Source organism: Didymella exigua (assembly GCF_010094145.1).
Source record: "Didymella exigua CBS 183.55 unplaced genomic scaffold M421scaffold_67, whole genome shotgun sequence".
Lineage (NCBI taxonomy): Eukaryota > Fungi > Ascomycota > Dothideomycetes > Pleosporales > Didymellaceae > Didymella > Didymella exigua.
The window spans coordinates 1-23,130 of record NW_022984841.1 but is presented as its reverse complement, the minus strand read 5'-3'; the positions used below and the strand labels follow the sequence as shown (position 1 = coordinate 23,130).

General features: G+C 53.1%; 8 protein-coding genes and 1 non-coding gene across 9 annotated transcripts; 4 read left to right on the top strand and 5 right to left on the bottom strand.

Moving 5' to 3' along the window:
- Positions 1–1,728: 1,728 nt before the first annotated feature.
- On the bottom strand, positions 1,729–1,941 carry M421DRAFT_77834 (uncharacterized protein; the record flags this gene model as incomplete). Its single annotated transcript, XM_033597361.1, has 1 exon — positions 1,729–1,941. A coding segment is annotated over one exon (213 nt), but the record flags the coding sequence as incomplete, so codon positions are not given.
- Positions 1,942–3,199: 1,258 nt separating this feature from the next.
- Positions 3,200–3,287, bottom strand: M421DRAFT_t129. Its single transcript has one exon. It is a non-coding gene; the product is annotated as a tRNA-Gly (tRNA).
- Positions 3,288–3,816: 529 nt separating this feature from the next.
- M421DRAFT_353928 (uncharacterized protein) lies at positions 3,817–5,539 on the bottom strand. Its single transcript, XM_033589594.1, has 3 exons — positions 5,295–5,539; positions 4,584–5,213; positions 3,817–4,531 (listed from the first exon to the last, which is right to left on the bottom strand). The coding sequence occupies exons 2-3, from the start codon at positions 5,102–5,104 to the stop codon at positions 3,892–3,894; spliced, it is 1,161 nt and encodes a 386-aa protein (XP_033442800.1). The 5' UTR covers positions 5,105–5,213; positions 5,295–5,539; the 3' UTR covers positions 3,817–3,891.
- M421DRAFT_426789 (OPT superfamily oligopeptide transporter) lies at positions 5,331–7,680 on the top strand. Its single transcript, XM_033594496.1, has 2 exons — positions 5,331–7,408; positions 7,457–7,680. The coding sequence occupies exons 1-2, from the start codon at positions 5,431–5,433 to the stop codon at positions 7,642–7,644; spliced, it is 2,166 nt and encodes a 721-aa protein (XP_033442799.1). The 5' UTR covers positions 5,331–5,430; the 3' UTR covers positions 7,645–7,680.
- Positions 7,681–7,939: 259 nt separating this feature from the next.
- On the bottom strand, positions 7,940–11,694 carry M421DRAFT_77838 (uncharacterized protein; the record flags this gene model as incomplete). The annotated part of the gene is made up of 2 exons (XM_033597362.1): positions 7,940–11,457; positions 11,538–11,694. The coding sequence occupies 2 exons, from the start codon at positions 11,692–11,694 to the stop codon at positions 7,940–7,942; spliced, it is 3,675 nt and encodes a 1,224-aa protein (XP_033442798.1).
- Positions 11,695–12,461: 767 nt separating this feature from the next.
- Positions 12,462–13,743, top strand: M421DRAFT_426787 (uncharacterized protein). Its single transcript, XM_033594495.1, has one exon. It carries the CDS (start codon positions 12,517–12,519, stop codon positions 13,543–13,545), a length of 1,029 nt encoding a protein of 342 aa, XP_033442797.1. The 5' UTR covers positions 12,462–12,516; the 3' UTR covers positions 13,546–13,743.
- M421DRAFT_426786 (inhibitor of apoptosis repeat-containing protein) lies at positions 13,744–15,924 on the bottom strand. The gene is made up of 2 exons (XM_033594494.1): positions 15,344–15,924; positions 13,744–15,291 (listed from the first exon to the last, which is right to left on the bottom strand). The coding sequence occupies exons 1-2, from the start codon at positions 15,785–15,787 to the stop codon at positions 13,984–13,986; spliced, it is 1,752 nt and encodes a 583-aa protein (XP_033442796.1). The 5' UTR covers positions 15,788–15,924; the 3' UTR covers positions 13,744–13,983.
- On the top strand, positions 15,786–17,422 carry M421DRAFT_96706 (mitochondrial import protein mmp37; the record flags this gene model as incomplete). Its single annotated transcript, XM_033598413.1, has 2 exons — positions 15,786–15,963; positions 15,999–17,422. 2 exons carry the CDS (start codon positions 15,786–15,788, stop codon positions 17,420–17,422), a joined length of 1,602 nt encoding a protein of 533 aa, XP_033442795.1.
- A 1,907-nt stretch (positions 17,423–19,329) lies between these two features.
- Positions 19,330–20,231, top strand: M421DRAFT_353903 (uncharacterized protein). Its single transcript, XM_033589593.1, has 2 exons — positions 19,330–19,658; positions 19,709–20,231. Exons 1-2 carry the CDS (start codon positions 19,494–19,496, stop codon positions 20,204–20,206), a joined length of 663 nt encoding a protein of 220 aa, XP_033442794.1. The 5' UTR covers positions 19,330–19,493; the 3' UTR covers positions 20,207–20,231.
- The last annotated feature ends 2,899 nt before the right edge of the window (positions 20,232–23,130 follow it).

The window sequence follows — 23,130 nt, the reverse complement described above, 5'->3', positions numbered from 1 at the left end:
CGAGCGCCGCTCCGTTGGACCCACCTGCACCTTCTAAAAAACTTTCGAATTCCAGCCGTTCTCGTCCACACACCACCGCGTCGTGCTTCGGCTACGCAACAACATTGCCAGGGTTGCAAATTGGCGCCCACCGCGCATGATGGAGTGCATTTGCGCGTTTTATTCAAACGCTTTCCAAATGCTTGAGGTATGCATATTCCCAATTCAACCCAGTCTACAGGATGAAACACAAAGCCAAATTCAAACTAGAGTCTTTGACCTTTCGGGGAATGAAACTCTCACTTTTGCACGTCAGTCTGAATGCGACTACAGTTGTCTACACACCGCACAGTCGTTTGTGTAAACTCAGTCTCTGACAGTCAACAGATCTTGCAGTGAACATGCTACGACGCGAGCAGGGTGAACTCACTAGCTACTGCATAGCCAGGGCGCCACCTATTACACCTAGTACGTATGTCCCTTCTCGCATATCCCACACATCCAATGATGATCAGTTTGTGCTTTGCACGCTGGAAATTACCGGCTCAGGTTTCGACCGATGCAGATAAAAAATGGCTGTTTCTGATCTCGATACTTCCCTCTCGATCTTTTCATGTTCGACATTGGCCTCTTGCTAACAGCTGGGTCGCAGACCACAGATGACATCTTGGTACGGCACAGTCCTTCGCAATCGCACTCAAACTCCCACATGATGTATCTGCACTGGGCACCGACAATTCTTGAAGGATACGCTCTATTGTGGCAGGCCTAGAAAACCTCGCCGACTGATCTCGTTCTGCCGATATGCGCTCTCGATCAAGCCGGGTAAGAGCTCGGCTGACTTTCGTTACACCAGACCCTGCCGAACCATAAAACAGCCGCCCAATTGTTTGAACTTGCAATGTAAGTAAATCCACCTCGGCCTTTCTTGGAGATGATGCGACGTATAGATGACGAGTCTGACGGGTTTGCCCGGTGACGACTTCATTTCAAATATCCATTCATGCCTTTCTGATCCAACCCTCCCAACATTGTTTGCTCCATCTACGCATGAGGATTGTTGCTAACTTCTTTTCAGTGCACAACTTGCATCTCTCGGTACGCTCTACACTGCGCAGTCTCCACTCCTACATGATGATACGACGCAAACACAAGACAAGCATATGTCCAAGCTTCGGCAAAGACGAGACTGTCAAGTCTGATTCGCCATCAAAACGTCGATCTCTGAACTTCATCATGGAAGCGCTGGCTAACCGGCCGCGCAGATGTGCCTATCAAGCACGATTGTGGCACGCGCCTGTGGTACGTTACGCCCACTTTTTTTCCCCGCCCCTTTACAAGATGAACTTTTATTTATCACGACGGTCTACCGAGCTACGGCAATGGTGATAACTGCCTGTGACAGGGCAAGTGTCTGAATTCCCTTCCTAACTGCTTTCGCACTGCCTCAGCGATGCTGATCAATGCTAATTGCAACCCTAGCTCTCGGTTACTGTGTCATCGTCGATCCGTTCAACGCTTCAACGTGCCTCGATTTCGTGTCCCTCGGTGTAAGACTAGCTCTTCACGAAGTGCAAGAAGCCGAGTTTGTCCTCCAAATGGTCTGGTCCCTGCTTTCCGCACACCACCGCTCACATGGCGGCTTTGCCTTCTAGACTACTCGCTCAATAGACGAAGAAAGGAAATCATGCGGTAAGCCCCTCACGCTCAGCAAAAGCCAATCCTTTTGTCTTCTACGAATTCGCGCTGTTAGGTGATCTCTGCCTCAAGGTCCAATTTCGTTTCAAGCAGTGGGGTTGCATCCTTGGGCCCACCGTTGTCGTCCACGGATCCCTTGCTAGTGTTGACAGTCGCCCGGTTGACGTCAAGCGAGGGCGATACGGGTTTGATGTTGCTCGAGATATTGCGGCTACCTGAAGCTTGGCCTTGACTGCCTGTGTCGGACATGTAGCCGGATGGGCGCTTGATTTCTCTATAGACAATCGGTACTGGTGGTTGGCCTTACGGGCCTAATGAACATACAAGAAAGACACTGCGCAGTATGTCGATTGTGGAGAAGTGGGTGGTTTAGTATTGAAGATGCTGTTCTGAACAGTAAGGGCGCGTGGCCGTGCTCGTGGGTATTTCTCAGTGGTAAGTTATGAAGGGGCAGATCAGCTCTTGCGGTTCTTGTATTTGAACCATGTTTGCCTTGCGTACCTGACAGCTTCCAGGCTCTCAAGCCTGTGACACTCAACACTGGGGGCAGAACCTCAATAGTACCATCCGTTAATCTGTAAACTCAAGAAGCCATTGTCGTGCTTCTCGTGACCGGCTCCCGCTAGCTCTGATAGTTCGGATTCAATAGCTGCAGTATCTCCACCAGAGACTCAATCAATCCAGCCTGAAGCCATGTAAAAAGTTGCGCCAGCCACCAGGACAGACACGAGTTTCTCCATACGAGGCCCTAGAGCAATCTCAAGTCAGTCTCAGTCCTTGAGCCGAGATCCGAATTGGACTGTTGTTCCATATGTACCCGAAGAAGTAATCGAGCGCATAATCACAACGGAGACAGTCACGCCAGGATTAACCACCTGTGGATATCATATTCAAACCATTCCACACAAAGAACTGCTAAGCTAGGCTAATGTTGGCGTACAGACAGTTCCAGCGTCTCTTCCACCACGGACACTGCTACGAGTCGACACATCCAGAACGTCGGCCTGGAGCAATTACAGCTATAGTGCAGAAACCCAAGACATTCGAACACGCATGTCCGACGACTTCAATGCAGCTTTCTTGTCGATGCGACGGATGGCGATTTGTTTCAACAAGCCTGGCTATCAGCTGGGCGATAGTCTGGCAAGTGGCTACCATTGCACGAGCAGCCGGTGTATCAGTATCAGTTGACTTCGAAGATGACTCGCTGCGGTGAACGACTTGGACGAAGTTCAATTTTCGATTCTTCTTGGGCAGTCCTCAAGGACCCTACAGCCAGGAGGCATCCACTATCGTATGCTGTTATTTTTCCTTTACGATTAGTAGCTTTATCGCTTTCACGACGGCTCGTCCTGACAGATATATCGACCGTATACGCACAATGCCACTCCCAGCCTTGGGGCTCCTCCTGGTGCAAAATGACATTGCCGGTCGGACGGCCCAAACCACTCGCGCTCAACCTGCTGGGAGATGCTCCACCACAACCATCCCCACATCAGGACCCAACCAAGACAAAAAAGCTTGCATCGGCCGGGAATCGAACCCGGGGCTAGCCGAAACTGTCCTGTGAAGGATGGCAACGGCTAATTTTACCACTAAACCACCGATGCGGTGACTTGATGATACCAGTGCAATGTTAGAAATATATAACTTAGGTATTATACGAGATGACACTGTCTGAAATGTACGCCAATGGCCTGGGGCTTAGCTTCGCTCACGGCTTCGTCAAGATGTAGTGTAGTATGGATTGCCTGGAAATTGATGTGGGACTGTCTGCAAGTCCAGTAAGCGAATAGCTTAGCGACGGCCGGCATGAGTCGCACACTCTTAGACCACCATTTGGGAGTTCGAACATCAATGGAGCTACCTTGCTGGTATGAAGAGGCGGGGAGGCTCGCATCGCATAGGGCTGCCGGCTCCAGCAATGGTCCTCAAAGGCCTGGTCATCCTGTAGGAAAATTGCAGACGCCAGTGTTGTCAGAGGGACGTATCTCAGAGCTGACTGTTCTGCTGCCTGTGAGGACACCTGATATCTGGGATCTCGGGGTGATGTGTATCAGGTAACTTACGGTCATATACTTGGTACGGACATGGGGTGCACTGTTGACGGTGACTCCACAGACTAGACTGTCCGCTTGAGCATGAGGTGGTGAACGAACAATGCTTTGGGGTATAGAACAGATATCGACACAGTCACGCTCCAAGTCCAACTCTTCACGACTCCAGCCAGCTGCCCGCAGCCCACGCTACAGCGCAGCCAACCAAGGCCGCAGCACCCACAATCTGCTTCGACCAGCCCTGCTCTTCCTGCACCATCGCCGCGCCCTGCCTCTTCGAGCTCTGAACTGGTTTTGATTCTTCGACAATATGCTGCGCCTGCGGTTGTATGCTCAAGCTCTCGTTGTGCCTCCTCTTCGCCTCGTTTATCATCCTTTCAATAGCTTCCAAATCCTGCCTCCACTGAGTCTCATTCCTCTTCTCGCCTTCCACCTCGACGTTCTGCACGTTGCCAAAGAAATCCATAACCAGTCTGTTCCTTGCCGCTTGCTCGCCGCCCTCAAACAAATCATATCGTATCCCAGGGTGCGAGTGGATCTTCTCTTCGTCATAGCTGTCGAACAGGTCGCCCATTGTGAGCTTCGATGTAGGGTCGCGGACTTGTGTCTCGAGGAACTCGAGGTTGTAGTATGTGTAGCGGTCGATGACGGCGACGCCAACGTCTTGGTCGGCGTGGTGCGAGTAGGAAGATTGGTCGATCTCCGAGGACCCGGTTGCGAGGATGTTGGGGGAGTAGAATTTCGAGTACATGGTATTTGCTTGGCAGGTGTCAATCATGAAAAGCATCTCGTGGTAGCTGTAACACGTTAGGAAGACACGTATAATGTGGTACGTGGAGGGTCACACACCGTTTCTTCTCCCACATCTGGCCAAACGCGTCTGCCAGGTCGAAGGCACTGATCTCCTCCGCGTCTTGGAATTTCAAAAACTCGTTGCCGCCATGCCCTGTCATGTAGACCAAGATGTTGCTCCGCTCGTCTGTCATCAACCTCTTGCTGCGGGGCGTGTCTTCGCCCCAACGGTCTGTCATGAGCCGAATGAAGTTCTCCACTGTGACTTCGTACCCTCTGTAGTCCACCTCGATGTTATCTCCATACAAGTCAAGGGCCCGGTCGGCGTTGTTGAAGACAGCTCCGGGGAAGGCATTGCGCGGGTTGCAGGCCATGTCGTCCGGTAGCATGAGGATGATCTGAGAATCCGGAATGCCCAGGCGTTTGACCGTACGGTAGAGCGAGAGGACATTGGCAAGGTGGCGGTAGTTGAACCAGAAGCGTGACGTGCCTACGAGGACGGCCCAGTTGGAGGTGTGCTCTGCGGTGACAAAGGGCGCCGCCAGAAGCGGGAGGAGGGCGCTGGAGAGCTTCATCATGTGTTACGAAAAAGTGAAGAGGCCTGTATGTCCTGTAACAGGAAGCGTCAAGAACGAGAAGGCGCGCTGCACAACGTCCCTGAACGGCAGCCCGCGATGCACGTTGAGCGTTGGTGAGCACGGACAAGTCGGACATAAGCCGGGGGACCCGCTGGACCGCATCACGTGAGGAGAATGTTACTAATTGCATTATTGGCAGCCGCTCCTTTCTGCATTTATCTGAGCACGCAACATCATCCTGATCTCCTTTAGATGCTTGATTGAACGTGTACCCGCGTTCAAACTCCAACCTGTCCGTCGCAGTCCCCCTTCAGGATCTCCCAACCATGGCCCCAGACCGAGGATCTTCACCGCGCCCATCCACCGACGACTATGAAAGAGCTGAGGATGCAGGGGACAGTGCGCCCATTCCTGCTGGAGATCGCGACTATCTGGCCGAGCAGGCGAGCCAGCCGCAGAACTTCACGCTGAGAGGCGTGCTCGTCGGTTTGGCCATTGGTGTTGTGATTTGTTTCTCCAACATGTATTTCGGTCTGCAGACGGGTTGGGTGTCTGGCATGGCTATGCCCTCCGCATTGATTGGATTCGCGTACTTCAAGGTCGTTTCCCGCACGTTGAAGCTCCCCTTCACGCCGGTAGAGAATGTGTTGGTACAATCAGTTGCAGGTTCCGTTGGCACGATGCCGCTTGGATGTGGATTTGTTGGTGTCATCCCGGCATTGAACTTTCTGCTAAAGCCGGAAGAGGGTGGTCCGCTCGAAATTAGTCTGGGGAAGCTGATTGTCTGGTCAGTGGGCATCTGCTTCTTTGGTGTGGTATTTGCTGTGCCTTTGCGCCGAGAGATGATCATCAGAGAGAAGTTGAAGTTCCCAAGCGGAACCGCTACAGCGCTGTTGATCAAGGTGCTGCACGGCGAGAAAGACCCCAAGCCTAGCACAGCACATACAGATAACGATAGGACTGGGGCTGAGGATGAAACGCGAGGCTTGTTGCAGGACGGGCCAGTCGAAACGCGAGGCGAAGAGCATGATGATGACAACGACGCAGATTGGAAGGCAAGGATTCGACTCCTCATCATTGCCTTTGCGGGCTCCGCCCTCTACACCGTCTCGTCATACTTTATCCCTCAGCTCCACAACATCCCCATCTTCGGGCTTCCGCTCGCCACAAATTGGCTTTGGACCCTCAACCCATCGCCTGCCTATGTCGGCCAAGGCATCATCATGGGCCCCGCAACGACACTGCACATGCTTCTCGGTGCGATCATTGGCTGGGGTATCCTCTCGCCGCTTGCAAAGCATAAAGGCTGGGCACCGGGTCCTGTCTCAGATTGGACGAATGGCTCTAAGGGCTGGATAGTATGGGTCTCGCTCGCCATCATGCTGGCAGACTCGCTCGTTAGTCTCGGCTGGCTCGTATTGCGTCCTCTGATTGCACTCGCGCGCAGCTACTTCCCCACGGCAAAGGAGACGTTCCGCTCGCACACCTGGCGCGAACTCCTCACGTTTAACATCTCTCGGCGTCAGAGATACGCCGTCCTCTCGGACGGCACAAGCACAAATCCCATCGCCGCCGTCAAGCAACACCTAAATGACTCCAGCGAGCCTGACGCACCCCCCGAACAACTCATCTCAACACGTACAACGCTCATCGGACTCGTAAGCTCGCTGGTTCTCTGCGCCGTCGCAGTCCACGTCACCTTCCCTGGACTGATCCCCTTCCGGCTCACGCTCCTCTCGCTCGTCCTCGCCCTTCTACTAAGCATAATGGGTGTTCGAGCGCTGGGTGAAACAGACCTGAACCCCGTATCCGGCATCTCCAAGCTAACCCAACTGGTCTTCGCCCTCGTGACGCCGACAACTGGCCCCGGCGCAAAGAACGCCGTCATCATCAATCTCGTGGCAGGCGCTGTGAGCGAGAGCGCGGCGCTGCAGGCAGGCGACTTGCTGCAGGATTTGAAGTGCGGACATTTGATTGGCGCGGCGCCGAATGCGCAATTTTGGGGCCAGATGATTGGCAGTGCGGTTGGTGCAGTGCTGTCGGCTGTAGTTTACAAGCTATACACCAACGTCTACACTATTCCTGGGGGGCTTTTCGGGGTCCCGACCGGGTATGTGTGGGTGTTCACTGCAAGACTAGTTACAGGGACGGGACTGCCACCTATGGTAGGAGAATGGGCCAGTGGCGCTGCGGTGATCTTTGCGGTGGGAACGATGATAAGGGTCTGGGGTACGAACAGGAAGCAGAGGGGGTTGAGCGGATGGTGGATCGACTTTGTGCCTGGTGGCATTGCGGTCGCTGTTGGTATGTTCTGTACTTCATGGCCTTAAAATTTCACTAACATTGTTGTAGGCATGTACAACACACCTTCATTCACGTTGGCGCGCACAGTTGGTGGTCTCGTCAGTTTGTGGTGGCGGAGGTGGAAGGGCAAAAGCGAGACGCCCATCATCATACTTGCCAGTGGCTTGATTCTGGGAGAAGGGCTGTGCAGCATTGTAAACCTGCTGCTGGCGAGTTTGAAGGTACCCCATCTTTGAGTCAGCCTGACCAATGTAAAAAAAGAATAAGCGACCACTATATGTAATGATTGTGTTGATTCGTGACGCCATGACCATGCATGTGGTCTTGTGCTCCATGGTCTCTATGTGAGGTATCTTTGCAGCTCCTCTTGCGCCGTTGCAAAATGCCCGCCATGAATGTATCCCAAACGCCGTGCTATGTCGCCAATCAATGCGCAGCCTTGCGTTTCTGAAGTCGCGTTAATGCATCGCCTTCCGTTTGGAACGCCACCTGAGCCTCTCCCCAATCAGCCGTCGACGTATCCTCTGGCGTCTAGCCAAAGTATCCTGATCCTTCTGTACCTCCATAAGCAGTCTCCTTGAAATCGGCAGGCACTGTCCATCCATGCATGGCGCATGCGCGAATGTATGCCTCGACCGCTTCACCAACTCCATAATCGTGCCGTCCACCGCGCTCCAGGCGGGCAGGCTTGGGATCGGTGCTCATGATAGCCATACGAACTTGTACCAAGACAGACTCGATCGAAGAGGCCGCACTCCAGCCGTCGTTAGTCAGAAGCTGCATGCACATGGCACCACCTGCAGTGACGTGACCACCTCCTCCAGCAGCAAAGCTCAAGAAACGCGGGCGAATGACCCTGACAAAGGGTGGTGCCATAGGATAATCCTTGCCGAAGCGTAGTTCCAGGACAACGCTCTTCACATCGTGCTTCTTCATATCCTGTGCGAGTGGCAGAGTCGGATCGAACGAGTGCAGCTCAACAATCCACTGATACAGGTTTTCAATCTTGTCCTCATCGATATGCCAGCCGAGCTCATGCGGTGGCTGCTCGTTCTGTGTCTTGATGAGAGCTTTGAAGTCTCGCATGAGGCACCTAGTTGCAGCACTCGATGCCCATGACGGTTGCTGAAGCATGGGTAAAGTACTGTAGTCCAGCGTCCCGGGAACGTAGTCTGTAAGGGGCTTCTGCGGCTTCATCTTGTTAAAGAAGCCACTTAATTTTGCCTTGCCTTTGCCGTCTTTGGTGGAGTTTGGTGTCGGTAGGGGATCGACGTATTGCTCGTTCTTTGACAATGCATCTTCGAAAATGACACGATCTTCGTCCAGCGTTGCAACACTAGCGGTATCGTCGTCGTGAATCTCGATAGCGTCGTACTTGCTTGTTCCTTGCGCCTTCTGTCGCTTATTTTGCTGAATATCGCTCAGCAAAGGTAACGAAGTAGTATGCTCGATTCCACTCACCATGGTCTTCAGCGACTTTGGTCTCCTGGAGCCGGCGACCGCACGCATAGGAATGATCAGCTTGCCGTCACTACCTGTTGGCGTCATGGATGGGTCTTGCTCCAAGATCTCCAGGGGCTTTGATCCCTTGTCCGCCGGGCTGTTCGCTTGATTGTATGCCGCATGACTGACAAACAAGTAGCGGGTTTGGATCCAGTCAAGCTGAGCAACCACAAGATGAGGGGTTTTGCTGACAAACTCTTGCGGGGCATTGGTAATCTCGTTTAGTGCAAGAGCTTGCTGAATGTTGAGCTCGCTGTTCGGCCAGGTGTAGCCAACTCCTCCGTAGCCCGAGTAGCCGATGCTAGTGTTAACCTCCAAGGAGTGATACACACCATGCCCGAAGGCGCGACCATGGTGCGTCTCGTTGAAGTGCAATCCTTCGCGAATGATGCCGTGCCAATTGTGCAACGGGCTGCCGTGCCACGCAAAGAGAGTTGGAAACTTGAGATTAAGTCTCTCGGTGGTGCTTCTTACGGCTTGAATGAACCGTCGCTCCTTGTCCGGCGCGCCCATCGCAAACCGGAACTGAGTCCAATTTGACATTCCGTACAGTCGATCGTCGGCTTTTCGCCCAGTGGGAGTGTCACGCTCGGCATCTACTTGAAGGATGCATGCTCGATTCGATGCGATGATCCAGCGGAGTAGCCCAAGAGCCGCGGGAGAAAGTCGGTCTGTCCACCCACTCAGGGCGTTGTTGGTTTTGCGGAGCAGGTACCGCTTCAAGCTTTCCACAGAAGGCAGCATGTCGAGGAGAAGACAAATGACTTGCCGCTTGTTCTGCTCCGACAGCGCGTCAAAGTTCTGGTTGTAGGCTTGAAACTTCGCAGGACGGAATTCGTTTGTGTTGCGAGCAATCTTGGAAGTCAGCTTTGGAGGTGCAGCTTGGGGTGCGGCTGGTGCGTATCCATAAGCATTCGACGATGTACCGAGTGAAGCGACAGCTGGCTCTATAGGCTCAGAGATCTTTACCGTCGGGTAGTAAGTAGTCTCAAGTACCCGGCAATGGAATGATCTGCTCGCCTCACCATCAAACCGGAAGGTAATCCACTCATTCGCTCGAAGAGGGCACGATTTGGATTTGTCGTTAAACAAGATCTCGCGTGTATCGAGGTTAAGCTTAATCGCAATAGGAATTTGCTCACTATCAGTGCCCGTGGCCCTGGACGACTGAGCATCTGGTTGCGGCTGCCAGCCCAATCCTTGGTACTGACGGAGAGAGTAATCTTCCTCATATGCCGAAGAAGGCGGAACCTCTAATGAGAGACCGGCAGGGAAGACCTTCAGTCTGGACTGACGTGCACTCGAGTAGCAAAAGCTGATTAGCAGATCGACTACCTTCGGTTGAGAGAGGACCTCGTGCTCGATACTTGGTCCAAATCCGAGTGACATGTACTGGTAGAGACACAGCGGATTATCGCAGACGTATGGCTTGATAGCCTGAAGATCATCAGGCATCTTGCTGAGGCATATAAGACAGAACTCTGTGCAGCGTACAAAATGCCTGAGCACCCACTGTATGCCAACAACAGGTAGCGAGTGCTCTTGACAGGTCGACTGCTGGATGTGATCGGCCGTGACGACCGGAGGGTACACAGTGGTGACGACTTCGGGAACATAGTACTTATCGTCCGAGCCTTGTTGATGCTTGCTTGCTGGCTGAAGGATTTGGTCGTAGTAGAACAGTTCAGCTCCATTCCAATCCATGCCAGCATACCGGTACTTTAAAACCAGGTGGAAACGTTCATCGCTGAGATGGTGCAGTGGTTTGGATATGAACGACAGACGGAAGCCTTGGTGGACTGCTGCTTCCTGCTGCGACTCGGTCTGCTGCGACTCTTCCTGCTCCTTCTCTTCCTGCCTGCTAAGGACAGTGAATGCTTGGACGGCTTCCTGTAGAGTGGGCTTGTAGGACTTGGAGATACCAATGCGGATGCTGAAATTGCGCTGGGCTTGGCTGTTGTCGTACGATCGTAAGTCGTCCATGGTTTTATAACCGTGTGGATAGTGGAACAACGTGACGAGATATTCATTGGGCTCGATCTGCCAGGCCTGCATGGCTTCCTCGGAGATACCCAGCTTCGCGATGCGGATAGAGATGCTGACATAGCAACCGAGCCCGTCCATGAGACCGCCCAGATGGCCAACTTTGAAGCCGTTACTCTTAGCTGCCAGCAAATCGCGCTGGATGCGTTGTCGAAAGGCAGCTGTGGGCTCTGTGAATGTCCCTACGATCGGTGTGTGATGGCCGTTGCTGTAGTGCTTAGGGAGCATGTCCTCGTCTCCGGGGAAATAATCTTCGCCGTAATCATCCTCATCCTCATCCTCATCCTCAGTGCCATCTCCCAAGCCTTCGAGATCTTGAGAATTGAGCATTTGGTAGTCGCCATCTCTGTCAGTCGATTCTAGTTTCCGCGATACGAGTTCGAGGATCTGCTGCACCGTCTTGCCAGTCGCCGAGATATCAGACAAAGTACTGGCAACACTAGAGGACGCATCATCAGGCCCGAAGATCATGCAGTCGTGACTTGAGGGGTAGTCAGATAACTCTGCAGTTCTGTTAGCAGGCTGAATGTGCCAAAACAGTGTCACACTCGAGCCGGACTTGGTTGACATGCGTGGTACTTACCAGGTACTAGTGCAGAGATCATGAGAGCATTGCCGTCAGCGATGCATACGAAGGTGAATTCGCCATCGTCGCCGCCAGGCTGCACATCCGAGATGCCTGCAATAGAAACGCCCTCGACAGCGGCAGCCAGATCGGCCACAAACTGCCTGCGAGGCATAGCGGGCGAAGCTGCGATGCAGAGGCTTATTTTGCAGCGTCCGTCACGGCGGCAGGTGCAGACAAGGTTGATTGTAGCTCAAATCGGGTGGAGTTGAGGACCGAGTGTGCTGGAGGAAAAGTTCGAGGACGGACAGGGTCCCAGATGGGGCACAGCCAACCGTAGGAACGAAGTGGGGTGACGTCAATGTTTGTGTTTGCGTGAGTGAAGAAAGCAATAATTGCTGCGGTGAATAGTCAAGCTCGTCGCGCAGCCGGCGAGCAATGGGCGGCGAAAGCGCCAGTGAAGTCGAATAGTGAAGGATAAGAGTACAAGGAAGCTGCCCGAGAGGCTCCACGGGCTCACGGGCTCGCGCTTGGCATGACAGTTGCTCCTGTGCGACTCTGCCTCTGACGAGTGGGAGTGGCTCCAGGCTCAAATAATGAAGTGACTGAATGTCCAGGCAGCAGAACCGCCCGCACTGCTAGGCAAGCTAGCGGTCAAGCAGCCCCCGTACCTGCGTTTCTTCTCAGGGGCAGACCCTCATCGTCAATCGTCAATCTGCGCAGAGATGACAGATGCCATCACGGTGAAAATTGAGGATGCGAGGATGCGAGGACGCAAGGATTGTGTACCAGCATCCGCGAACAAACACGCAGACGCGTCGAGCTGCAGGCATGACTCGCGCCAGCCCGGCTCGCGTCTAGCTGATGCCCCTCCCCCACTTTCTCAGGCGCGGCTGCGGCCAGGCTTCCGGGCGTCTGGCTCGCTTCTCGCTGGAGGCTGGGGCCTCATCCAGGAACGCTACCAGGACGCCCGTCATATCTCCGCCCCGTCCCAGCCATGGCCACTGCAGAAGACAGCACGGCGCCCAAGTCCAGCCACGTCTCCGACCCGGCTCTTGCACCATTCCTCCAGTCGACCTTCGACCCTGCCGACTACCTCAATGCGACCCTTCCCTCGCTCTCGCTGAGCGGGCGGCCGGTCAAAAGCACCTCGGCCTCGCTCGCAGACCTCTCCTCGCAAACACAAGACCTCCTATCGCAGCTCAATGCGCAAACCACACGGCTGTCAGCAATCCTCACGCAGCTGACCGACGACATACTGCGCAGCGGAGGTCGATTAGCATATGAAGTCGAAGTACTGCGTGGAGAGACGATTGGGCTCACCGACATACTCAGAGATGGGCTGAAGGAGGAGATCGCGAAGTTCCTGCCGGGTGGTCTTGCACTGGAAACGGAGCCACAAGAGACAGCAAGCAGAAGACCCTCAGACGCACCAATCCAGGACGATACTGCTGCAGAATCATCGCAAGGCACCACACAACCACCGCCCGCCGACACAACTCCCGAATACATCACCTCCCTCCGCACCCTGACAACTGTACGCTCGCGCCTCGAGACCGTCATCAAAGTCTTCGGCGAAGCTATGCACTGGACGATCCCGCCGTCAGACGTCTCCCTCGGCAGCTCTCTGATCAGCGTCTCCGCCCCAGAACCCGGCAGCGACAACGCCTCGCTTGAGCAACGTGGGAAAGAATTCGCCTCCGCGCTACGCTCCGAGATCGCCGACCTGGTAGTCGGGGATCCAGAGCAGGGGCCTGCGAAGGCACAGGCTAGGATCCAGGCCTTGCGCGATCTGGCGGTGGTGTGGAAGGGGACGGCGGAAGAGAAGGCGCGGGGGAAGTTTGTGGAGGGCTTGGTCAAGGTGGCGGAGGATAAGCAGAGGGAGGTGGAGAAGGAGAGGGAGAGGAGCAAAGGGAGGAGCGGCAGGAGCGCGAGTACAACTAAGCCACAGCCACCGCCTGTGAGGGGGCAGGGGCGAGGTGGGTTCCTGGAGAACTTAAGCAGGATACGGGGGTTTGTCGAGTAGGTCGCTTGAACACATCAACTGATTCGACTGTCATTCCATCATCCTACACAACGTCCAGCGTAGTTTCAGCGGTTCTAGGTTGACAAGAGCGGCTTCATCAATACATTTATGAGCAGCCGATACTATGAGAGATCTAGTAAAGTATAACGTAGGGAAATCTCAACGCTGTCATGAACACAAAGAGCAGGCTGAGGGTACTTTGTAATGAATTTATTGCGTTTGCTTCAAAGCACCCCTCAACTGGCTATGTTGCATCACCCAGGAGCCAGCCCTTGCAGGCGGCTGCAACTACGATCAACTCAAGCCGCGAAGAGGAGCGGAGACGCTACTAAACTATGTACGCGTACCAAAGCCAACCCCAAAACTCCATTGCATGCCTCCGGGGTATCATAACAACTACCAAACTCCCTCCAAATGCCTGTCATACTTCGTATCCATCTAGTAGGTCGGAATGCCTTCAATCGTCGCTCTTGCGCGCATTGCCTGCGCCCCGAAGGCCAAAATCTGCTTCTCGCATGCCTGCCGCAGCTTCTCCTCGCCCCTCTTGGCATTGTAAAGTACCCATTGCTCCACTGTCATGTCCTTCTCAGACTTGGTAAGACCGGCAAATACAGCAGCTTGAAGGTCCTCGGCAGTAACCCCGGTCGGCACTATAGCGTCGAGACCAGCGTCAATGACAATATCGTTCATGAGAGCGTGTAGTTCTTCGGTGCTGCCGAAGAACGCCTCGACGTCGATGGGATCCCACTTCTGATCCTGCTCAACTACTTCGGCACCGGGAGTCATCATCCTCGTCGGTGTCTTCTTAGGAGTTCCGACAAGGAGGGACGCGGGTAAACTCGAGATGTCGTCTTCCATGTCCTCCAGCTCGGGTTCTGCTTGCGCAGAGTCATCGTCTTCAGGTTCTGCCAGCTCTGTGGGTGTCTTCTTAGGTGTACCGACGAGTAGAGAATCGGGGAAGCTCGAGACGCTGCTGTGTCTGACGCGCTTCGGCGAAGTCTCAGCAACTTCAGTGTCTTCGATCTGGTCGCTTGTGCGCTTCTTGCCGCATGTCGTCTTTGTGGTGGTGCTTGCGGTCGAGGCGCGCTTAGCTTTGGGTGCAGCCTTCTTGGCTTTAGTCTTTGGTACAGGTGCAGGTGCAGGTATGAGTTCGGGCTCAGGTGATGGCTCGTTATCGACATCGTCTGGAGTTGTGCCGACTTTCTCGGCGGCCTTCTTCCTGCCGCGTGTTGGCTTTTCCATAACAGGATCGATCGTATTATTGATTGTAGTGCTTGCGCGCTTCCGGCCACCACGTGTGGGTTTCTCTACTACGCTGGAGACTGTGTCATCGATCTGCGTGCTTGCACGCTTGCGTCCATGTGTAGCCTTCGGCTTGACGTCCTCGATAGTAAGGTCAGTTGCCTCGCTGATACGCTTCTTACCACGGGATGGCTTCTCGATTATGCTGGAGATCGAATCGTCAATCTGCTCGCTGGCGCGCTTTTTGCCGCGGGTGTTCTTCGAAGCTATGCTGGCGGTCGATGTGCGTGCAGAGGCGCGTTTGCCCTTCTTAGCAGCAGCTTTTGGCGCTGGGTGGTAGAGCTCCTTGAGTGCGAAGAACAGACAGTCAGGCGCACGTCGTCGGTGTTCCTCCATTGGATCGTCGCCGGTATCCCACGCGTCCAGAGACAGGGAGCAGTACGCGCAAGTAGCGCCATCAGGTGTTTCCAGAGTTGGGTCGTAGTACCAGCCAGCTTCTACTAGCTACCATACTTATCAGTAATGCGCTTGCACATGTCGTTGGGTGTATGCATACCTGCTCGACGCTAGGGTACCCCTCGTTGCTATCAAGGGGCCAGCCGTGCTCGAACGTGTCGCGGCGCGCCTGCATCATCGCGTCTGAGGTGGGATCATCTTCGCTCCTGCCCGGGTCTCCGCTGCGCAGACGGATGCATGTGACGACTGCGAAGCCGCAGTTTGGAGAGTGTGTGAGGTGCTCATATGCGGGGACATCGTTCTCTTCCCAGCCATCCAGCTGGCAGTGACATGCAAAACACTGGACGTTGTCTGGACTCGCTGTTGTAGGCTTCCACACGAATCCTGCGAAGGCCAGGTCGTGTGCCGATGGGAGTGTCAATGGCCAGGCGATCTTCGACTTGGAGGGCGCTTTCTTTGTCTTCGAAGACGTGCGCCTGGATTTGGAAGCCGGGGCTGTGAACGTGTCGATACGCGCCTGCAGGGACGCGAGAGAGGCTGCCATGGCTCCTGAAAGCTGGCGCCGGGAGGTCGGAATCGGAATCGAGTCTGGAGTGTGGAAAAGTGCAAAATCGAAAAGAATAGAGTCGCGTCAGAATTCGCAATGCTCGAGCTCGATTATGGTGGGTACTGGGAGCAGAGTGATGGGGGAGTCGCGGTTGTTGGGATCGCAGGCGCGAGGTAAACACCAGCCAAACACGCCCCGATCTTTTTAGCTTGCTTACGTCACCCCTTGCTGAGTCCGTTTCGAGCAGCTTCAGACATCGACTCAACGACACCAATGTATCAATTCCGCCCATTTGTACGGACAGCGTGGTGCAGGAAGCCCCTGCTGCTGCCTGGTCGCCGATTCATTGCAACACAGGAGGTGCAGTCGAGCAATCCGCGCCCCGAGGCCCAGTCACTCCCTCCGGGATGGGAGGATCAGGAGCCCACGCTGTCCGACTTCTCGGAGCTGCCGCATAAAGACTTTGGAAAGAACCAGTTGATTCAGACAAATGAAGAATTCAAGAGGTCGCTGAGAGGGATACTGCGCCAGTTCCCGCCTGTCACATATGCGTTTGCGTACGGCTCCGGCGTCTTCCCTCAGTCAGCTTCGACAGCATCGCTCACAACCGAATCGCCGCATCCGAACCCCCCCGAGGCGATATTGAAATGGCAAAAAGGCGGTGGAAAGATGATCGACTTCATCCTGACCCCAAAATACGCCCAGCACTTCCACTGGCTTAATTTGCGCGACCACCGAGATCATTACTCTTTCCTTGGGTCGCTGGGCTCAGGTGTGGTCAGCCATGTGCAGGATCGGTATGGCGCTGGCGTATACTTCAACCCGTATATTACAGTCAACGGCACGATGATCAAGTACGGAGTAGTCAACTTCGAGACCCTTCTGCGCGATCTCACAGACTGGGACACGCTGTATCTCGCCGGTCGCCTGCACAAGCCATGCAAGATCCTCCACGAGGAACCGAATATTCGTCTCGCGAATCAGCGCAACTTACTCTCTGCCGTCCGATGCGCCCTCCTACTACTTCCTCCAACCTTCACCGAGAAGCAGCTATACTCTACAATAACCGGGCTGAGCTACCAGGGCGACCCGCGCATGCAGTATGGTAGCGAGAACCCAAAGAAGATCGACAACATCGTCACTCACCAGATTCGCAACTTCAGGCTACTGTATCACGATCTGATCGTTTCATTGCCAAACATCATGTACGCAGACTTCGCTGCTGTCAGCAAACCTGACTGGGTGGATGACACCAAGTTGGACCTGAAGCTTTCGCAGGACATGAATCCTGAGCGACGCGCAAACATGGTGCGGCGCTTGCCTAAGAAGTTCCGCGAGAAGATCTACTTCCTGTACCGCGGCAAATTCGGCATTTCCGGCAGCGAATACAAAGAGATGCTAGAGGCCAGCAGGGATGAAGATGCAAAGGGCGGCGTAAAGAAGCAAGTAGGCAGCGACTTCGACAAACGCATCGCAGCCGAGACAGATCTCCCTCAGATGGTCACCAAAGCAGTCAACCAAACCGTCAAATGGCCATCCACTGTACAGAGCATGAAGGGCCCGCTCACAGCAGGCCCACAGCGTGCTTGGAGATATCTCAAAGAAAAGCGTGAAAAGGGCAAGATGAAGTAGACGACGGCCATGTCCAACCAGCAGCGGCAAGAGTTGGATCGCACCCAAGCCAGCCTCATCAGGCAACTTTCCCTTTTGTATTATCATAGCAGCGCAAGCGAGCAAGCGAGCGCCGTTCATAGACTCGTATTCGGATTGCATGCAGCCGCCGTCCAGTAGCATGCGGGTCAGGCTTGAGACAAAAGTTGAGCGAAATTGACTTCTTTGCCGGCTTACAGTATCCACCACTGCACCAAACGAAGTCACACAGAACTGCTACTGTCAAGAGCCCACTTGGTTATAGGTTGCTTGCATATACCTCTTGGCTCCCAGACCTCACAAGCAGATCAGTCGAGAATAGACGAGCGGTACACTCATTAGCGGCTTTGTGCAAAGTGTGTAAAGCAAGGGGATTTTGCAGGTTCTCAACTTGAATCTCCGTAAGGTCGTAATAGGTATGTATTTATACCCGAAACACGGACTACTTTCTCGACAACAGGACAACGGAAATCTTACGGTTTCGAATCGTACAGGGACCGTGCACGCGAACGCCATAACACACCATTATCCTCAACACCATAACTTCACAACGGCATGGATTTAGAAGCTGCCCTTGAAGCCTGTGACGCAGCAGATGCAGCTGATGAACTTTCATACACAAAAATTGCTTACTAAAGCTTAGTGTCGCGATCCACCCTGTCGCAGCAGCACTAAGGCGTATGCGCGTCGCGTGAAGATGGGAACTCCACGCGTTAAAAGCTCAGCCCACAACAAGAGTATGAGCTTTGTAGCTGTACAGAAGGGCTTACTAAGCAAGGGCTACCACCTACAAGGCAAATAGTGCAAAATTTCGCGTCTATAATAGCCTAAGAGTACGTTAGGGATAGCTAGGTTACTAGGTTCCTGCACTATTGTAACGACTATGCACGAACACGACACGTGGCATAGCGCTCATAGCAGCTAGAGGCAAAGCTAGCTGGCTAGCGCTATTATTGTCTATATATATTATACTACGCAACGAATACTTGCTTAAGTATTCTTGTGCTTACCTTTTGGTATAGGCAGAGAAGTCACGTAGTATTGATTTTGAGGGCAGGGCGCCTACTCTGTTACAACTATCACCCTAAGAAGCTCACATACGAATAGAGCTCTGCTATAGACATCTTACGTCACAACGCTTATAATAGTAAAAAGTACTTATACTATTTCAACCTACTACGTTCTAAGATTATTAAATAACGTAGATTATCACCAAGCTAGCCATATCACCAAACTAGCCACTTTCTCTTAGCATAACCACCTTTTTTCCTAACATAACATGCCTTAATAATAACAACTTTAGAATACTACTAGAGAAGGTAGAGTTATCCTTACTATCTAGGCCTTCTATGCTAGCTAATTTTGCAGTATCTGCAGCGCTGCTAGAGCGTTAGATATACCTTATTGGTAGGTCTCTAATTGTAACGACGCAGGCAAGAAGAGAGATATCCAGAATAGGTGTGAATCCGCTACAAGGCATATGTAACGACGCAGGCAAGAAGAGAGATATCCGGAATAGGTGTGAATCCGCTACGAGGCATATGGGAGTGCTGGGATGATAAGAACACCAGGATATATTCTCTACACCTATAGGTCTTGTACGAAAGGATACAGAAAAACTACTCTACAATGCTACAGTCCCTTGCTCCTTATATATGAGGGTTCGGTGGCAGTTCGGTGTGAGCTCATGCCATGCGACAAGGGCCATGGTCATGAGTCGCTAGAACCGTATCCTAGTGGTATCGGGTCACTGTTCGTAGAGCGTTGTTACACTACCCCCCTCCTTGTAGACAGATAGTCCCATATCTGTGACTCGGGTTCGAAACGGAACGTATACGGATGTGGCGAGTGAAAAAGAATTGGCAGTAGGTAACGTGAACCTACTTTCACTTTGTGTCGTCATATATTCCGTTGTCGTGGCGACACAACTGAGTATACCAACAGAGAGGTTCTTCCAGTTTCTGTTTCGTCTCAAGCAAAACAGAACACCTCTGCGTACGTATATCGGACTGACTTGGCTATACGTCTGACCTTTGACAAGTTGTAACACATCATGCCAATCCCTGTACCACCCGGGGTGCTTCCGGAGGCTCACAGAGTCATCTGTATTCGTTCAGTCCGGGCTGCTGCTCGCGGCCGATTTGTTGACTTCGAGTTTTCGTCAATGAGCTCCAAGAAGTGTGCGTACTGCACTTTTCAAAACGAGAAGTGTGTTCCGGTACGAATCCGATACTGGCCCTTGCCTAGTTATACATTAACAGATTTTAGCTTCCCACTTATGTGGAAAGCGAATTCTCCGTCTTTTGGCAGGCCCTCGGACAGTACGAGGTCGCGCTTGGCAGCGACGTGATTCATGACCGCCACATCACGGAGGCTAGGGTCCGGGCTGCCGCCTTCGCGCTGGCGAGCTGTGTGCAGGTAGCGACTGCCCAGCTCAAGAGCGTGTTGGTGGTAGATGTGCTACTAGCGGACTACTATCGGGTAGCGGAGGAGAATCGGGTCCTTCAGGTTCAGATGGCTGATCTGGCGGCGGCTGTCGAGAAGGTGGCGGGAGCTCAGGTGGAGCTAACAAAAGCTTTGCAGGGTCTTGTGGAAGGAGGGAGTCGGGGTGGAACAGGACAACGAGGTGGACGGGGTGGTCGTCCAAGTGGTGGAAGGGGGAATGGATATGATGGTGGTTTAGGAGGAGCAGTCGGGGCGGAGTCGGACAGCGAGCTGTCTGACGTGCCTCATGAATTTTCAGGTGACGAGATGGACCTGCCGTGAGGCCTGAGGCGGGGTCTGAAACTGGCCAGTTTGTACCCGTAGATAGCGTGTTATAACAAACTGCGTTTGTTCTCCCTCACTTTGTCATCCTTTAGCTGCGACATGTCTTCCATTCCTTTCTCCCACGCGTCGATCCATTTGTCCAGACCTCTTGGAGGTCCTGGCTTATTCGGATATTGTTCGTGAAACGCTCTTAACTTGTGGGGGGCGCCCATAAAGTTGGAGGCGTTATACCAAGTAGGATCCTGATCGTGGCCTACCCACTTGACCTGATACTTCAGGGTTGCGCGATGGAGCTTGCTGGCTAGGATTTCTTCCACTTCCCACTCTTCAACGCCTTGGATAGGGATACCTGAGGGTTTCGGCGCTTCTTGTCCTGGGAGTGGGTCCTGGGGGTCTTTGCACAACACATTTGGGGCGAACACATCATGGATGCGAGATCCCTTAGGTAAGTCAAGTCGGTATGAATGTCCCACCTGTTCTAGTACTCGAAATGGACCTTCCCACAGGTCAGATAGCTTTCTGCTGGGGCGCGGGTTCGACAGGTTCTTGGTGCTTAGATAGACCATATCGCCAACCTTCCAATCGACTGGTTGACGATGCTTATTGACTGCGGTCTGCATTCGGAGTTGAGCCTGTTCCATGTTCTTCTTGGCTGTGGCCCAGGCGTCATGCATGCGAGTGGCCAGGGCTAAGGCATCCTTGCGGTTTATGGCTTCTGGTCCTTTTCCTTTCACCGGTTGGTCGTTCCAGAACCAGCTCTGCTTTGGTTCAGAACCAAAGAGGACCTGATACGGGGCCATACCAATTGCTGAGTGGGGTAGGGTCATTTGGGCTCGGTCAATCATGGGCAGTAGATCGCTCCAGTTATCCTGGTAGTAGGATACGAACGGGCGCAATCTCTGGTCGATATACTTGTTCATGATTTCGGTTTGACCATCCGTTTCCTTGTGATAGGCGGTTGACAGTTTGACCTTCACACCAATGATATCGCAGAAGGCGGACCAGAAAGTAGACACGAATTGTGGACCACGGTCTGACACAATAGACTCTGGGGTGTGGCCGAATCGGTACACCCATTGGATGAACAGGTTGGCCATACCTCGGGCGTTTATGTTCTTATGACATGGTATCGTGATTGCTTGTTTGGACAGGCGGTCGATGATTACCATGATCTGGTCGTAACCGGCTTTGTCTGGCGGAAAATCCTTGAAGTCCATACAAAGATGTTGCATGGGTCGGTCTGGGATAGGCAAGGGATGGAGGTAACCTTGGAGTCGGGTCTGCTTCGGATGTCCTCTTCGGCACGGAATGCAGTTACGAACATAACGTTGACATGAAGTTTCCATACCTTTCCAGTGATATTTCTCAGACAATAACTGATAAGTCTTCTTTGCACTTGGATGCGCAGATGATACTTGGTCGTGGACCTCCCGAATCAACCGTGTACAGAGGGTAGAGTCTGCCTGAACGCAGAGACGATCCTTGTAGAGCAATAGTCCATTGCTGACGCGATACTGGTTGGGCAAACTTTCGCGTTCCAGACCGAAACCGGTCCGGTTGTCCTGTAGTAACGCTTCGATCAATTCTAACGAGTCTAGGTCCATATGGCGCTTGCTGGTACTAAGCACGTGGATTTGGGCGTCGGGTTGTTGATCTCCTATGTACTTCTGGGCGAGATCGGAGTTGATACGAGTGTCGAGTCGATTCGGGCCTAGGAAAACGCGTGAACGATTGTCTCGCTGGGCAACCCGTAAGTCACTCAGATCTTGTTCCCTACGGCTTAAGATGTCTGCTCTGGCGTTGCTTGCACCCGGAGTATACTCGATTCGGAAGTTAAACGGGGCCATAGTCTCTGCCCAACGAACTTGTCTTGCACTAAGTACTTTGGTTGTCATGAAGTACTCTAGTGCTCTATGGTCAGAGAACACTTGGACGCGAGATCGGGCACTCGTTAGTTCCGCTCTCCACTTGCAGAAAGCTTGGTGTATGGCGAACAACTCCTTATCGTGTATCTCCCAGTTCAGCTCCGAACCGGATAAGACTTGGCTGTAGAACGCAACTGGGTACCATTTTCCGTCAGGGTGTTTTTGCGATAGTACTCCTGCAACCACACCATCAGAGGCGTCGGTCTCCAGTTTCGTATCGTACTCAGGGTCGAAATGGCACAGGGTCGGAATTGACAGTAAGGCCGCTTTAAGGTGCTCAAAAGCGACATCGCACTCTGTGGTCCAGTTGAAGGGGATAGAGGGGCTTTGTAATACGATCAGCGGCTTAGCTACGCGAGAGAAATTGGGTACGAATTGTCGATAGAAACCTGTAAATCCTAGAAACGATTTCACACCAGTAATGGTTGTAGGTCGCTCCCAGTTTCGTAAGGCTTCTACTTTGTCAGGGTCAACCTCAATTCCTTGGTTGGTGAGGATATAACCTAGATACTTCGTCCTTGTGACGTGGAACTCGCTTTTCTTGATATCAGCCTGGAGTCCTGCGATTCGCAACCTCTCTAGAACTTTTTCGACGTGTGACTGGTGAGTCCTAGGGTCGTCGGAGTAGATAAGGATGTCGTCGAGGTAGGCGATGCAAAAATCGTCAAGATAGTCAATCAAAACATCGTTCATGTACCGTTGATAGGTCGCAGGGCCGTTGGTCAATCCAAATGGTAGTACCTTGCATTTGTAGGTCCCGTAACGAGTCCGAAAGGTTGTGTACTCCTCTGAGGCGGGATCTATCCGTATTCGATTGAAGGCTGCGCGGATATCCAACTTAGAGAAGATCTTTGCTTTGGATGGTCGCGTAAGCAGTTCGTCTATGCGGGGTATCGGATACGCATCTTTCCGAGTCAGTTGGTTGAGCTTCCGATAGTCCACGCAGATGCGCAGATCGCCATTTGACTTGCGAACACACAGGATGGGAGAGGCGAA

Coding starts and splice junctions, on each gene's coding strand:
- M421DRAFT_353903 (XM_033589593.1), top strand. CDS start 19,494: ATGCCAATCCCTGTACCACCCGGGGTGCTTCCGGAGGCTCACAGAGTC. Junction 19,659..19,708: donor AAAACGAGAAGTGTGTTCCG/GTACGAATCCGA, acceptor AACAGATTTTAG/CTTCCCACTTATGTGGAAAG.
- M421DRAFT_353928 (XM_033589594.1), bottom strand. CDS start 5,104: ATGATGAAGCTCTCCAGCGCCCTCCTCCCGCTTCTGGCGGCGCCCTTT. Junction 4,532..4,583: donor CAGATGTGGGAGAAGAAACG/GTGTGTGACCCT, acceptor AACGTGTTACAG/CTACCACGAGATGCTTTTCA.
- M421DRAFT_426787 (XM_033594495.1), top strand. CDS start 12,517: ATGGCCACTGCAGAAGACAGCACGGCGCCCAAGTCCAGCCACGTCTCC.
- M421DRAFT_426786 (XM_033594494.1), bottom strand. CDS start 15,787: ATGGCAGCCTCTCTCGCGTCCCTGCAGGCGCGTATCGACACGTTCACA. Junction 15,292..15,343: donor GGTACCCTAGCGTCGAGCAG/GTATGCATACAC, acceptor TAAGTATGGTAG/CTAGTAGAAGCTGGCTGGTA.
- M421DRAFT_426789 (XM_033594496.1), top strand. CDS start 5,431: ATGGCCCCAGACCGAGGATCTTCACCGCGCCCATCCACCGACGACTAT. Junction 7,409..7,456: donor TGGCATTGCGGTCGCTGTTG/GTATGTTCTGTA, acceptor ACATTGTTGTAG/GCATGTACAACACACCTTCA.